The sequence below is a fragment of the Piliocolobus tephrosceles genome, chromosome 9, assembly GCF_002776525.5.
Source record: "Piliocolobus tephrosceles isolate RC106 chromosome 9, ASM277652v3, whole genome shotgun sequence".
NCBI classification, from domain to species: Eukaryota; Metazoa; Chordata; class Mammalia; order Primates; family Cercopithecidae; genus Piliocolobus; species Piliocolobus tephrosceles.
In genome coordinates this window covers 32,760,857-32,777,258 of record NC_045442.1, presented here as the reverse complement: position 1 = coordinate 32,777,258, position 16,402 = coordinate 32,760,857, and the positions used below count along the sequence as shown (strand labels likewise).

The 16,402-nt window shown below is 40.7% G+C and overlaps 1 protein-coding gene across 3 annotated transcripts in view; it reads left to right on the top strand.

Moving 5' to 3' along the window:
* Positions 1 to 16,402, top strand: part of SLF2 (SMC5-SMC6 complex localization factor 2) — a 50,723-nt gene that overhangs the window by 18,498 nt on the left and 15,823 nt on the right. For all 3 annotated transcript variants that reach the window (XM_023206436.3, XM_023206435.2, XM_023206434.3), the window contains exons 10-13: positions 6,265 to 6,340; positions 7,454 to 7,595; positions 12,971 to 13,073; positions 14,860 to 15,036. In XM_023206436.3, the coding sequence (XP_023062204.2) occupies positions 6,265 to 6,340; positions 7,454 to 7,595; positions 12,971 to 13,073; positions 14,860 to 15,036 (498 nt within the window). The remainder of the gene's footprint in view (positions 1 to 6,264; positions 6,341 to 7,453; positions 7,596 to 12,970; positions 13,074 to 14,859; positions 15,037 to 16,402) is intronic.

The window sequence follows — 16,402 nt, the reverse complement described above, 5'->3', positions numbered from 1 at the left end:
AAGTTTCTTACTCTTGACATTTGTATCACCTGGGCGCAGTGGCTAAGGCCTGTAATCCCAGCACTTTGGGAGGCTGAGGTGGGCGGATCACGAGGTCAGGAGTTGGAGCCTGGTCAACATGGTGAAACCCTGTCTATACTAAAAATACAAAAATTAGCCAGGTGTGGTAGTGAACACCTGTAATTCCAGCTACTCAGGAGGCTGAGGCAGGAGAATTGCTTGAACCCAAGAGGTGAAGTTTACAGTGAGCCAAGATCGCACCATTGCACTCCAGCCTGGGGGACAGAGTGAGACTCTGTCTCCAAAAAAAAAAAAAAAAATTTGTATGGGAGAGCATGGAAGGGGCTTTTTCCTGTATAATAGCTTCTATATCAATGAGTGCTATAGTAACTACACAGTTAGATTGGAATTTTCCTTCTTCCAAAGACAAGAATGATTATGAATGACAAGTTATTCTTGGCAGTGGCTCATGCCTGTAATTCTAGCACTTTGAGATACCAAGGCAGGAGGATTGCTAGTTCAAGACCAGCCTGGGTAACATAGCAAGACCACATCTGTTTTTTAAAAAAAAAAAAGTTGTTCTCAGGTTACTGAGTATTCCACTTTAATAAAATCCTAAATGTGTGAAAAATATACATTCAGGAAAAGAAATCGTAGTATAAAGGAGTCCTTTACAATAAGTGAGTGTTTGCCCCAGAAATCCTATAACAAAAAGGAAAAAAGTATCAATGGTATCAAAGAACTGCAGCTATTATATATAAAGTGAAAAGTGGGAAAACATGGAGTTCTACTCTGGGTTTTATGATAGCATCAAGAAATCTCGTATTTGGTGAGAACTGGAGAGATATTCCAGTACAGCCTTTCATTCATTATTTTATATAGTTGGCATTTTGAGTGCCAGCTGTGCCAGGCACTGGAGAGAACAGCAATGAAAAAATCAGTGTCTCTGATCTCATGAAGCCCACATGCTAATATAGAGGAGACAGACAATAAACAAGTGTGTGTGTACACATTTATAAGTGTATTATGTCAGATGATAAGTGCTATGAAGAAAATGTAGGGTAAGGTGGATACAGAGAGTACCAGGGTGAGAGAGAAAGTTTGCTTTTTTAAAGTGTAAAGTAGTTGAAGGTCTTGCTGTTAAGGCAAGATCCAAGTAAAGGAGTAGCTTGTCAATGTCACTCCTGAAGTGTTCCCTCACTGCCTCCACTGAAAATACGTGGACACATGCTCCAGATAAGGTCTGTCTTACCAGCAGTTTTCAGTGAGACTCTTGCCTATCTGAAGAAACCTACAAATTTCTACTTATTACAGTTCAAAACTATTCATGCACTGTACTCCAGCCTGGGCAACAGAGCAAGACCCCATCTCAAAAAAAAAAAAAGAAAAACTTCATTTACTGTTCTGCCGGGGCTTCATTATTCTCTAATTGTATATATCGTTTCTTAAACCTCTGAGTAAGACTTTGCATTTATCTATGTTAATTTGCCTCTTGTTAATGTGGGTCCATCGTTATAGCCATTCAAATCCTAATTATGACATACAAGCATACCTTCATTTAAGCAGTTTTTTAATAAATTTCATATTTATTTTCTGAAAACCAGACTAATCATTCATTAAACACTTTCTCTGTGTAAGACACTTTGTCTCATTTCTCCTTTTTTGATTCCAAGTCCATTTTCATTGTGGGAGGCTTTACCAACTTGTAAGTAGTTTTTAGAAATTATGTCAATTCATTTTAATGCTATACTCCTAACTAGTATTTTGTAAGTTTAATTGTTAGAATGTAATTAAAATCCTTGCATTTTTGTGATTTTTATCATGAATATCTAGATATAGTAGACCAGAAAAAGGTTAGAACTTTTTTTTTTTAACGATTTTCAAAAGGAATTCAGGTTTGATTGTGAAAATTTCGAGTAAAATGGAAAGGAGATTAAAATTTATTTATTTATTTATTTGTTATTTATTTGTTTGTTTGTTTATTTTTGAGAGACAGTCTCACTCGGTCGCCCAGGCTGGAGTGCAGTGGTATGATCTCTGCTCACTGCAACTTCCACCTCCGCGGTTCAAGCAATTCTCCTGCCTCAGCCTCTCAAGTAGCTGGGATTACAGGCCTGTGCCACCACACCTGGCTAAGTTTTGTATTTTTAGTAGAGACAGGGTTTCACCATGTTGGCCAGGCTGGCCTCGAATTCCTGGCCTTAAGTGATCCCCCCACCTCAGCCTCCCAAAGTTCTGGGACTACAGGTGTGAGCCACCGCACCCAGCCTGAAATATTTTTAAAAAGAAGTTTCTGTCAGAATCTGTTTTGAGTGAACAATTTAAATTTTTTTTCATTAGAATAAGAAGGCTGAACTCCTCCCAAGTCCTAATTTCTGGAGCTGTTACATTTTGGTCAGTGTTTTCTAGAGTATTCTCTGCATTCAAAAATTGCCATGTAACTTAACATAAACAGAACATGTGAATATGTCTTATAACTTGTTTATCTCAGATAGCAGTAAATTATTGAGCATTTCATCTCAGAGTATTGATACGTTGTCCTTTTCATTGGCTTCATAGTATTCCTTTGTTAGGCTATACCATGATTTATTTAACTCAATCTCAACTGATAGACATTAGATTGCTGTATATACTCCTTTACACATTTACTTATCTGAAATCAATGTATTTCCCACTCTGGAATTTTTCACCCACCACAAAAAGACTGTTAGAAACCTTATCCTATGTGTAACATGTTTGTGAATGGTGTTGCCTCCTAGTGGCAGAGCTTAACAGCACAAACATCATAGCAGAAGTTTTTTTTCCACATAGATTGTGTTCAAAATGACAGGCCATATGACTGATTGAAAGTAGAGTTCAGGTTACTCTTTACATTTTTATTTTATTTTATTTTATTTTATTTTATTTATTTATTTTTAAGACAGAGTCTCGCTTGATCTCCCAGGCTGAAGTGCCGCAGTGGCGCAATCTCGGCTCACTGCAACCTCTACATCCCAGATTCAAGCAATTCTCCTGCCTCAGCCTCTCAAGTAGCTGGGATTATAGGAGCCCACCACCACGCCAGGCTAATTTTTTTTTTTTTTTTTTTGTATTTTTAGTAGAGATGGGGTTTCACCATGATGGCCAGGCTGCTCTTGAACTCGTGACCTCAAGTGATCTGCCTGCCTCGGCCTCCCAAAGTGCTGGGATTACAGGTGTGAGCCACTGCACCTGGCAACCCCTCACATTTTAATTTTTTTTTTTTTTTTTTTTTTTTTTTTTGAGATGGAGTCTCACTCTGTTGTCCAGGCTGGGCTGGAGTGCAGTGGTGCAATCTCGCCTCACTGCAACCTCCGCCTCCCGAGTTCATGCCATTCTCCTGCCTCAGCCTCCCAGGTAGCTGGGACTACAAGCGCCTGCCACCACGCCCGGTTAATTTTTTTTTTTAATATTTTTAGTAGAGACGGGGTTTCACCATGTTAGTCAGGATGGTCTCCATCTCCTGACCTCATGATCTGCCCACCTCAGCCTCCCAGAGTGCTGGGATTACAGACGTGAGCCACTGCACCCGGCTGCACTTTAAATTTAAATGTATTATAATCTATGGCTTCTAAGCAAATGAAAAAGATAACAATAGAAATACAATATGTGTTCCTCTACAAATCCACTATAAAATTACCTTGTTAAATGATTTTTAAAATTTTTAAACTTGAGATTTTTGTTCCCAAAAAATTGTCTTGTAAAAAGTGTCAGGCCGGGCGTGGTGACTCACGTCTGTAATCCCAGCACTTTGGAAGGCCAAGGCAGGCGGATGGCGAGGTCAGGAGTTTGAGACCACCCTGGCTAATATAGTGAAACCCAGTCTCTATTGAAAATACAAGCAATTATCCAGGCATGGTGGTGGGTGCCTGTAATCCCAGCTACTTGGGAGACTGAGGCAGGAGAATCACTTGAACCTAGGAGGCGGAGATTGCAGTGAGCCAAGATTGTGCCACTGCACTCCAGCCTGGGTGACAGTGCGAGACTCCGTCTCAAAAAAAAAAAAAAAAAAAAGTTATATTAGAGGTTAGGTGCAGTGGCTCAAGTCTGTAATCTCAGCACTTTGGGAGGCTGAGATGGGTGGATCACTTCAGGCCAGAAGTTCAAGACCAGCCTGATTAACATGGAAAAACCCCGTCTCTACTAAAAATACAAAAATTAGCTAGCCTGGCCGGGTGCGGTGGCTCAAGCCTGTAATCCCGGCACTTTGGGAGGCCGAGACGGGCGGATCACGAGGTCAGGAGATGGAGACCATCCTGACTAACACGGTGAAACCCCATCTCTACTAAAAAATACAAAAAAACTAGCTGGGCGTGGTGGCGGGCGCCTGTAGTCCAGCTACTCCGGAGGCTGAGGCAGAAGAATGGCGTGAACCCAGGAGGCGGAGCTTGCAGTGAGCCGAGATCCGGCCACTGCACTCCAGTCTGGGTGACAGAGCGAGACTCTGTCTCAAAAAAAAAAAAAAAAAAATTAGGTAGCGTAATGGTGTCACAGGCCTATAGACCCAACTACTTGGAAGGAGGAGGCACGAGAATCATCTGAACCTGGGAAGCAGAGGTTGCAGTCAGCCGAGGTTGCACCACTGCACTTCAGCCTGGGCGACAGAGTGAGACTCCGTCTCAAAAAAAAAAACAAAGATGTATTATTTGTCTCTAAATTCCTGTATGTAAAAAGGCATTACAGGCATGCTATTTGCATCTAAATTCATGTAGGTAAAAAGCCTAACTGGGTGAAAGTATAAAATAATAACTTCACATAAATATTACCAATTAGTTGTTTTGGATTTTTTGGGCTTTTTTTTTTTGAGACAGGGTCTTGCTCTGCCACGCAGGCTGGAGTGCGGTGGTGTGAATCACTGCTCACTGCAGCCTCAGCCTCCCGAGTTCAAGTGATCCTTCCGCCTCAGCCCCTCAAGTAGCTGGGACTATAGGCATGCACCACGACACCCAGCTAATTTTAAAAAATTTTTTGTAGAGGTGGGGTCTTGCCATGTTGCTCAGACCAGTCTTGAACTCCTGGGCTCAAATGATCCTCCCACTACAGACTTCCAAAGTGCTGAGATTGCAGGTGTGAGACACTGCAGCTGGCCCTAGTTTTAACCAAATTGCACTCACATGAGGCATAAGACTACTCTCTTCCTTTCTAGTACTCCTATGAATGCAGGGTATTATCAATATTCTTGATCATTGCCAATTTAGAAGTCAATCAGTGACATCTTTTTTTTTTTTTGAGACGGAGTCTTGCTCAGTCACCCAGGCTGGAGTGCAGTGGCGCCATCTCACTGCAAGCTCCGTCTCCTGGGTTCACTCCATTCTCCTGCTCCAGCCTCCCGTGTAGCTGGGACTACAGGCGCCCGCCACCACCTGGCTAATTTTTTTTGTATTTTTAGTAGAGACGGGGTTTCACCATGTTAGCTAGGATGGTCTCGATCTCCTGACCTCGTGACCCACCCACCTTGGCCTCCCAAAGTGCTGGGATTACAGACGTGAGCCACCGGGCCTGGCCAATCAGTGATATCTTACTGTTTTTATTACATCTCTTTGAGCTAGTGATATTGAGCATCTTTGAAAAAGTATGTTGGTATATTATTTTGTATATTCGTATCTTATTAATTTGTGGTTTGATTTTTGCCTGCAGCCTTTTCCTTTGTGGTCTTTTGGTTTCACGTCATGCTGTTTACTAAAAAGACATTTTTTGATAGTTTCAAATGTTTTATTTGTCTAATTATAAATGAAAGTTGTAAAAATCAAAAACAGCATGTTAGAATGTAAAGAGCTCTGACTTTAGAATTAAATTCCACCTTCTCCACATATCATTTATATCAGTTGGGCAGAATATTTAATCTCTCTGAACCTATTTGCTTATATGTGTAATGAGTACCACTTCACAAGGCTATCATTAGTATTAAATGCACATAAAATGCCTTTATTTTATTTTTTATTTTTGTGATACGATCATGGCTCACTGCAACCTCCACCTCCTGGTCTCAACCAATCCTCCACTACAGGTGTGCGCCACCACACCTGGCTAATTTTTGTAGAGATGGGGTTTTGCCATCTTGCACAGGCTGGTCTCAAACTCCTAAGCTCAAGGTATCCGCCCGCCTTAGCCTCACAAAGTGCTGGGATTACAGGCATGAACTGCTGCGCCTGGCCCACATAAAACAACTTTATATGTGCCTAGCAAATAATGAATGTTTGTGTTTTCTTTCTTCTTAATACCCTGTCATTTCTCTGCTTTTGACAGATGATGTCAGTTCATACAGACTGTATTGTGTCAGTGCAGATTTTAAGTACATTGATGGAAATAACTATTAGAAATGGTAAGTATATCAACTTACTGCAATTTACAGTGTGTATTATTGGTTGGTATTTACATGGTATCTTTCATATTGCTGAATGTTAGTATATTTGGAAATATACAATACAAAATTATTTTTCTAATCAAAAGTCATTTTTTTGTTTTTTTGAGACAGAATCTTGCTGTCGCCCAGGCTAACGTGCAGTGACGCAGTCTCAGCACTGCAACTTCCACCTTCCTGGTTCAAGCAATTCTCATGCCTCAGCCTCCTGAGTAGCTGGGACTACAGGCACATACCACTACACCCGGCTAATTGTTTTGTATTTTAGTAGAGACGGGGTTTCACCATGCTGCCCAGGCTGGTCTCAAACTCCTGAGCTCAGGCAATCTACCCGCCTCGGCCTCCCAAAGTGCTAGGATTACAGGCATGAGCCACCTCACCTGACCTCAAAAGTCTTTAATAATGAAATGGAACTTCAGTTAAACAATGAGTATCTGAATTTTCCTACTTGCATTGAGAAAAGAGTATAAGATCTTGCAAGTGGAAACCCTTACCTACTACTTACCAAATCATGGCTTACTTTGCTTGATAAGTGGAAATGGTTCCAAACTTACTTAGCCAACTAAGTTTAATTGGCTTATTGGTAAGCAGCAATATTATACTGATAATACAGTAAGGCATATTGAAAGCATCCACTGCAAAGGTGTAACATTTGCTTTGTCATCTTTGAGAGCCCTTAAAAATAAAAGAAGCATGGTGGTTTACCTGTTTCATCTGTCTTGGGTATTGGGACTATAAAGGCAATGAAGATGATAAAAGATCTTCCTGTGTTATTGATAGTTGGGATTTTACCAGTGGTATTTCCAGCCATTTTAAAACGTGTTACTTCCTTCTGAGTTACACCCTTTTATCCATCACTCTCAGATATTTTCTTTATGTCATTTTCTTCATTTTATTTGGGAATCTATAATTCCTATGATCAACCTATAACTATATTGTTAGCGTAAAATTAGCAGCTGTCATTTGTATAAAACCATTGTAATTATTTATGTTTCACATGCAGACTGTCACCTTGCAAATGTGGGTTTATAGACCACAGATTTAAAGAATGAAATGTTTTCTTCTGTTAATTAGATACCTTCAGTGACTCACCAGTTTGGCCCTGGATCCCATCATTGTCTGATATAGCAGCTGTGTTTTTCAATATGGGGATTGATTTTAGATCTTTGTTTCCCCTGGAGAATCTTCAGCCAGACTTTAATGAAGACTATCTAGTGTAAGTTTTCTCATCATAATTAACTCCAAAAATACCATTTTGTACAACTTACCTATAATTATAGCTAAAGTTTAATATTTATTTCTGATTTTTAGAAAGATCTCTCAAAGTTGAGATCAGTCTTGAATTAGATACATTCTTAACATCTGTCTTAATCTAAAAGCCATCATCATGTTTAGCAGGCAAACAATAGGAATATTCTTATAAAAGTTTTGTTTTCTTTTTACAAGACTTTCCGTTGTTATTTAACATTGTTTTGGTGGAAGTATTGGCCAGAGTAACTAGACAAGAGACAAAAAACAAGAGATACAAAAATTGGAAAGGAGTTGCTGAAAGATTATTTATAGATGTGAGTTAATCTAGACATAGAAGCCTAAGACTCGCGTGAAGAACTATGACAAATAGCTAAGAAAATTTGGTGTGGGTGTCTGGGTATAAAAATAATAAACAGAAATGAATAACCTTCAAATATGTGAAGTGTAACTAGTTAAAAGATACACTGGGCTGGGTGTGGTGGCTTATACCTGTAATGCCAACACTTGGGGAGGCCAAGGCAGGAGAATCACTTGACGCTGGGAATTGGAAGTTGCAGCAAGCTGTGATCACACCACAGTACTACAGCCTGGGTGACAGGCTGAGACCTTGTCTTTAAAAAAAAAAAAAAAAAAAAGAATGGGGGCCAGGCACAGTGGCTCATGCCTGTAATCCCAACACTTTGGGAGGCCAAGGCAGGCGGATCACTTGAGGTCAGGAGTTCGAGAACAGCCTTACCAACATGATGAAACCGGGTCTTTACTAAAAATACAAAAAAGTTAGCTGGGTGTAGTGGCACGCACCTTTAGTCCCAGCTACTTGGGAGGCTGAGGCAGGAGAATCGCTTGAACCTGGGTGGCGGAGGTTGCAGTGAGCCGAGATCACACCACTTTACTCCACCCTGGGCGACAGAGTGAGACTCCATCTTAAAAAAAAAAAAAAAAGGAAACTGGTTACAGACAAAGTGTTAATTTCAAGTCAATAAGAAAAAGATCAATACCTATTAGAAAAATGGGCAGAGGAAATGAATAGACTGATCACAGAAAAGGGAATAAAAATGGAAAGGTAAAGGAAGTAAAAGAGGAAAAAGTTGAATATATTCACTTAAACATTATGAAAATTCTGTTTCCACTCCGTATAGGATCCCTGGTTACTCAGATGTAATCTGTATCTGAAAATATATTGGATAGCAACATTTCAGCTAGAGACTGACTATGTTTCATCACTTTAAATAGAAAAAATAATATTTATCCAGCGCATCCAAAATCCCAGCTATTTCCCCTAAATATTACAAGAATGTTCTTAAACACTTATATTTTAAAAGTTACCACATATTTCTGCATAATATAAACATTTAACATACTGCTAATTATTTAACATTTAATGAACTCAGTAGTGTGTGGTAATTTTGTATGTTGTGTACAACAATTTGAATTTTTCTTACTGTAGTGAGCATGTACAGTAGTGGAAATAAACAGTGGTGGTGGCTATAGTCACTGATGTTGTATAGTGGTGAGTAAAGGTGGGCATAAACTTAACACAAGTGATCTGGTGAAGGAATGAGTGCTGTGTAACAAAATACCTGTTTAAACAACATGAGCATGAGTCTGGAAATTTGTGTGTGTGTGTGTGTGTTTGAGATAGGGTCTTGCTTTGTTGTGCAGGCTGGAGTGCAGTGACACAATATCAGCTCACAGCAACCTCTGCCTCCCAGGCTCAAGTGATCTTCCTACCTCAGCCTCCCGAGTAGTTGAGACCACAGGTACTCACCACCACGCCCAGCTAATATTTTTTTATTTTTTGTGGAGACGGGGTTTTGCCATATTGCCCAGGCTGGTCTGGAACTCCTGAGCTAAGACGATCCCCTGGCCTCAGCTTCCCAAACTGCTGGGATTACAGGCATGAGCCACTGCCTGGCTTGAACTTGTTAAGATACTACCCCACTCACTGTTCTCTTTCTTTTCTTTCTTTTCTTTTCTTCCCTTCCTTCCCCGCCGTCCCTCCCTTCCCTTCCTTCCTTCCCTTCCCTCCCTTCTCTCCTTTCCCCTTCCCTCCCTTCCCCTTCCCTCCCTTCCCCCCCTCCCCCCCCTCCTCCTCCCCTTCCCCCCCTTCTCCTTCCCCTTCCCCCCCTTCCACAAGATGAGGTCTTGGTCTGTCACTGAGGCTGGAGTGCAGTGACATGGTTATGGGTCATTGCACCCTCGAACTCCTGAGCTCAAGTGGCCCTCCTACCTCAGCTTCCTGAGTACCCTGGCACTACAGACACACACCACCATGCCTGGCCAATGTTTTTAAATTTTTTTATAGAGAATGGATCTGGCTATGTTGCCTAGGCTGGTCTCAAAATCTTGGGCTCAAGCAATCCTAACACCTTGACCTCCCAAAGTGCTGGGATTATAGGCATGAGCCACTGCACCTGGCCATCACTGTTCTTTTTTTAACCAAGACTCACAGCTTACCCATTTTTGCTGGTGTGTATATGCATATTTATCATGGCAAGTTATCTATACAAATAGTAGATGTAGAGTGAAAATGTTTGCAGATCGTCAGAGTAAATATTTAGGTAGAGAAAATTCAGATATTAAAGGATACTAGTACAGTTCTTTTCTTGACCATTATTCTGCTAGGTACATAGACTTAAAATTTAAGTCTAAATACCTTCTAACCTTCAATTCTGTATCCCTTCAATTATCACATCCCTACGTTCCTTTTCCTCCACCTATGTCATATCTATTCGTTCCTTTTCATTTCCTGTGTCAATCTAATTCAGTTTCTCTTTTCCTGCCTAGCCTGGCAAAAAATCTTTCCTCCAGGGCCTTTCCACCTGCAAGATATTCTTTTCACTGTTGCAGGAACTCACTCTCTACTACTCTCAAACCTTTATACCCTATATTTAAGACTTTACGATTTTACCCTGACCTGTTTTCTGTTTTGTTGTCAGCTTTCTAATCAAATTGGTCTGCTTGCTGTCCCTCCACATCATAATGGCTAGCCCTTATATAGTGTTTGCTGTGTGCCAGACTCTGTTCTAAGGGCTTCATTCACATAGTACCTCACTTAGTAGTTACTACAAATACTAGTAAGGTTTTCATTTCCATTTTACAAGTAAGGTAGGCACGGAGAGGTTAAGTAACTTGCCCAAGGTTATACAACTAGAAAGGGGCGCAAAGAAGTACTAAGCAGCTATTTTAAAAAATAAGTTCTTCACATGTAGCTGTGGAAATATCTCCAAGATACATTGCTGAATGAGAAAAGGAAGGTACAAAGGTATATAATATACTACCATTTGTATTAAAGGTGAAGGGGGAGTGATAAAGGGTAAAAAAATGTTTCCTCTACATTCACAACACTTCTGACATCAAATGTATAGGTTTTCTACACATTGTCATTTCTCCAGTTCCCTGTAGACACCAACTAGATGTCCTACAGTTTAATGCAATTCTAGTTCTAATTACCCAGAGTTAGCACAGAGCCCACAGGTTAAGGACTGAATCCCACAAGACTGCCACCACTTCATATGGAATCACAAGTCTGGACTTCCCGTTCTTCTAAACAACTAGCTGTAAATCGGGAGTTCCTACAGTCCTCCTCCCCTTGATGTTCAGTAATATGCTAGAATGGCTCACAGAACTCAGGAAAGCAGTTTACTTACTATTATTGGTTTGCTGTAAAAGGTACAACTCAAGAACAGCCAAATGGAAGAGATACATTGCGCAAGGTATGGGGATGGGAGTGCATGGAACTTCCCTGGCCTGTCCAGGTACTCCACCTTCCCATCACTTTTTTTTTTCTTTCTTTCTTTCTTAATAGAGAAGACAGAGTTTTGCCTTTTTTTTTTTTTTTAAGACAAAGTCTTGCTCTGTCGCCCAGGCTGGAGTGCAGTGGCACGATCTCAGCTCACTGCAACCTCCACCTCCCAGGTTCAAGTGATTCTCCTGCCTCAGCCTCCCGAGTAGCGGGGATTACAGGCGCCCGCCATGCCCGCCTAATTTTTCTATTTTTAGCAGAGATGGGGTTTCACCGTGTTGGCCCAGGCTGGTCTCGAACTCCTGACCTCAGGTGATCTGCCTGCCTCAGCCTCCCAAAGTGCTGGGATTACATGTGAGCCACCACCCCAGTCGAATTTTGCTGTATTGCCCAGGTGAGTCTTGAACTCCTGGGCTCAGGCTATCTGCCTGCCTCAGCCTCTCAAAGTGCTGGGATTCAGGTGTGAGCCACCGCACCCTACCCACCCTCTCATCATCTTGATGCATTAGCCAATCCAGAAGCTCTCTGAACTTTAGTGTATTTTTGGAGGGCCAATTACACAGGGATGGTTGATTAAAGCATTAGCCATTGATGATTAACTTAATCTTTAACCCCTCTAGGTGAGACTGAAAGTTTCAGCCTTCTAGTCACATGGTTGATAACTCTGGCAACCAGCCCCTATCCTCCAGGAGTCACTTTATTAGCATAAATTTAGGTATGGTTGAAAAGGGCTTATTATAAATAACAAAAGAGGCTCCTCCTACCTCATCAGACATTCCAGAGGTTTTAGGAGCTCTGTGCCAGGGACTGGGGACAAAGATCAAATGTATTTCTTCTTATACCACAGTGGGACATATATTCGTATTTGTTTGTTTATACATAAAATGCCAATGGAAGGAAGGACTAAAACTCATAGTAATTATCTTAGGGAAGAAATGAGTAGTTATAAAGAACGGAGCTAGGAGGGCAGTTTATCCCAGCATACTGTACCTTAATATATTTTGATTTTTTTAAACCATGTGAAAGTATTATTTTTTCAAAAAATTTAAAATGTTATCTGTCTTTTGAAAGCGAAGTTCATGCATCTCCTCTTTCATGAATCTTCACTGATAACCTCTGATAACTAGAAGTAGAGTGCGTTGAATTGTTTCTGTATATTGCTATAGCAGTTTCTTTAGGCCATTTATGAGTCTTTTACCTATTATGAATTCTTTTTAGTCAGAGCCATCTTCTACATAGCTCTCTAACACCAAGAGCAATGAGGATAGTACCATATAAAAAGTAGTTCGTTCAAGAGAAAACTGATGCATAATGATAGAAATGATATTAGTGTTTGCCTTGAGTCAGGGATAGCAGATTGACTTGGATTTGGCATAAAGAGACTTTTGAGGGGAATGGAAATGTTCTACTTCTTGTTTTGGGTGGTGGTTACATTAGTATATATGATTATCAAAACTTAAAATGGGTACATTCCTTTTAGTGTCTGTAAATTATACCTCGATAAAACATAGTTTTTAGAAAGTAGCCCAGTATTTCTTAAAGTGAGTAATATATTTTGTGCCTAACTTCACATTGCTTTACTCACTTCTCAATAGTTCTGAAACACAGACAACATCAAGGGGAAAAGAAAGTGAAGATTCATCTTATAAGCCAATTTTTTCAACACTTCCTGAAACCAACATTTTAAATGTGGTTAAGGTAGGAAAAAACTTTTGTGTGTCTTTGGCTCAGAGCTAGAACCATTTAGTCTGTGGTTAATGGTTTTTTGAAAAAAAAATCTCGGCTGGGCACGGTGGCTCACACCTGTAATCCCAGCACTTTGGGAGGCCAAGGCAGGCAGATCATGAAGTCAGGAAATCGAGACCATCCTGGCTAACACAGTGAAAATCCGTCTCTACTAAAAATACAGGCCGGGCGCCGTGGCTCACACCTGTAATCCCAACACTTTGGGAGGCCAAGGCGGGCAGATCACAAGGTCAGGAGATCGAGACCATCCTGGCTAACGTGGTGAAACTTGGTCTCTACTAAAAATACAAAAAAAAAAAAAAAAAAATTAGCTGGGTGTGGTGGCGGGCACCTGTGGTCCCAGCTGCTCGGGAGGCTGAGGCAGGAGAATGGTGTGAATCTGGGAGGCGGAGCTTGCAGTGAGCTGAGATCGCGCCACTGCACTCCAGCCTGGGCAACAGAGTGAGACTGTGTCTCAACAAAAAAAACTTAGCCAGGCATGGTGATGGGGTCCTGAAGTCCCAGCTGCTTGGGAGGCTGAGGTAGGAGAATGGCGTGGACCCAGGAGGCGGAGCTTGCAGTGAGCCAGGATCGTGCCACTGCACTCCAGCCTGAGCAACAGAACAAGACTCTGTCTCAAAAAAAAAAAAAAACTCTAGTTTCTTACCAGGTGATTTCCAGTCTCTGAAATTGCTTAGCAATAGTCTTTGTATTAAAGATTGTTTTTGCTGTTTTTGTGTTGTTTTAATATTAGTGATGAACAGGAACTTTAGGTCATTTACATCATTAGTTTTGAAACCAATAGTTTTTTATAAGTAGAATGTATGAAGAAAGAAGTCGCCAGGCGTGGTGGCTCACGCCTGTAATCTCAGCACTTTGGGAGGCCGAGACGGGCAGATCACGAGGTCAGGAGATCAAGACCATCCTGACTAACACAGTGAAACCCTGTCTCTACTAAAAATACAAAAGTTTGCCAGGTGCGGTGGTGGGCGCCTGTAGTCCCAGCTACACGGGAGGCTGAGGCAGGAGAATGGCGTGAACCCGGGAGGCGGAGCTTGCAGTGAGTGGAGATCGCACCACCGCACTCCAGCCTGGGTGACAGAGCGAGACTCCGTCTCAAAAAAAAAGAAAGAAGTCTTACAATATAATTTAGTGATCAAGCATTAATGGCAGAGGCTGGGCACGGTGGCTCATGCCTGTAATCCCAGCACTTTGGGAGGCCAAGGCGGGTGGATCAGCTGAGGTCAGGAGTTCGAGACCAGCTTGGCCAACATGGTGAAACCCCGTTTCTACTAAAAATCGCAAAAAAAAAAAATTAGCCAGGCGTGGTGGCAGGTCCTGTTATCCCAGCTACTGGGAAGGCTGAGGCAGGAGAATCACTTGAACCTGGGAGGTGGAAGTTGCAGTGAGCTGAGATCACACCACTGCACTGCAGCCTAGGCGACAGAGTGAGACTCCGTCTCAAAAAAAAAGAAAGTCAAAAAAAGTTAATGACAGTGTGAAACATTTTTAGTTGCTGAACTGAATCAGTGATACTGAACCATTAAGAAAATCTCAAAAATGGAAAATGGAGAAGAAAATGCCACTTAATTCAACTATTAACATGCAGTAGTTCTTGCCTTCTTTTCTCTAGACATCTGATGTTTGTTTTCTTTATAGTTCTTTTTTGCGTCTTTTGTCAAAAAGAGTTTATAATTAAAACCCTAAAAATAAAATATACCTCCTAAAAAATTTTTGTCTGTGCATTTATGTTAAACAGTTTCTAGGGTTGTGTACATCTATACATCCAGAAGGTTACCAGGATCGTGAACTAATGTTGCTGATTTTAATGTTATTTAAAATGAGTTTGGAAAAACAGCTGAAACAGATTCCTCTAGTAGACTTTCAAAGCCTCCTGATAAACCTGATGAAAAACATCAGAGATTGGAACACAAAGGTAATGTTACTTAAAACTTCATTATTCATTTTTTATATAGGATTACAATTTGACTCATAGTGCATGTGGAATTAATACTGTTTCTAAACTCAATTAAGATCTTTGGCAGATTAAAAATGAACTGAGGAAGGGACTGTTTGCTGGAGCTGTATTATTTAAATTCATGATAATTGAATTTTTTCTAAAACTTCAGCTCTTTATCCAACAAAAATGTGTTTATTGGGGATTTCCTGTGGACTCAGCATTAATGTACGTGCTAGAGATTGAGCTGTGAAAGAGACAAAGCCTTTACCTTCATGGGGCTTTTGTCCTAGTCAAAGGGTTAGATAAACAAGTAAATGTTGATTATATTATCATGTCAGGTAGTAGTTAAGTACTACAAATTAAAATAAAGCAGGACATGAGTACAGCAAGACTGGATGCTATGCTATTTCATATAAGGCAGTCAGGGGAAGTCCTTTCCAAAATAACCTTGGAGCAGAGACCTAAATGAAATGACAGAGTGAGTCATACCTACAACCAGAATTTGAGTTGAACTTCTGCAACCATATGGAGGATGAACATGTATGATTTTTGTTAGGACTTTTTTAAAATAATATTTTTCAGTCTTTTTTAGTGGAAAAATTAAAATAGGCAGAAGTAAGGCAAAGAGTATTATAAATTCCTAAGTATCACTTTGCTTCAATAATTGAGACATAATCTTGTCTAATGTAAAACTGACCCTATATTTCCTTTCCCTGCTCATCAGATTATTTTGAAGCAACTGTTAGGCTTTTTAAAAAATTGATACACAATGGTAATACGTATTTGGGGGGTGTTAGGCTTTTTTTTTTTTTTTTAAGACAGCATCTCCTGTCACCCAGGCAGGAGTACAGTGGTGCAATCTTGTCTCAGTGCAACCTCTGCCTCCCAGTTTCAGGTGATTCTTGTGCCTCAGCCTCCCAAGTAGCTGAGACCATAGACACACGCCACCCCACCCAGCTAATTTCTGTGTATTTAGTAGAGACAGGGTTTTATCATGTTAGCCAGGCTGGTCTCAAACTCCTGGCCTCAAGGGATTCACATTCCTTGGCCTCCCAAAGTGCTGGGATTACAGGCATGAGCCACCACACCCAGCCAGGTGTTAGGCTTTTACAAATACTGGAGTAGGATCCCTAAAGTGCAAGAAATCCCAAATCAGGAATATATATAGTCTTATACAACTCTGATACACATTTGTATTTAGATCAGTTTATCCTTCCAAGAAGGACTGTTTAAAGATATGATGTAGTACAAAACATGAAAGCCAAGTGAAATTCTGCTAAATGTATCTGTTCAGTCCATTTAAGATAGTATAAGTAAAACAATCTGTGTATTGAGTACATTT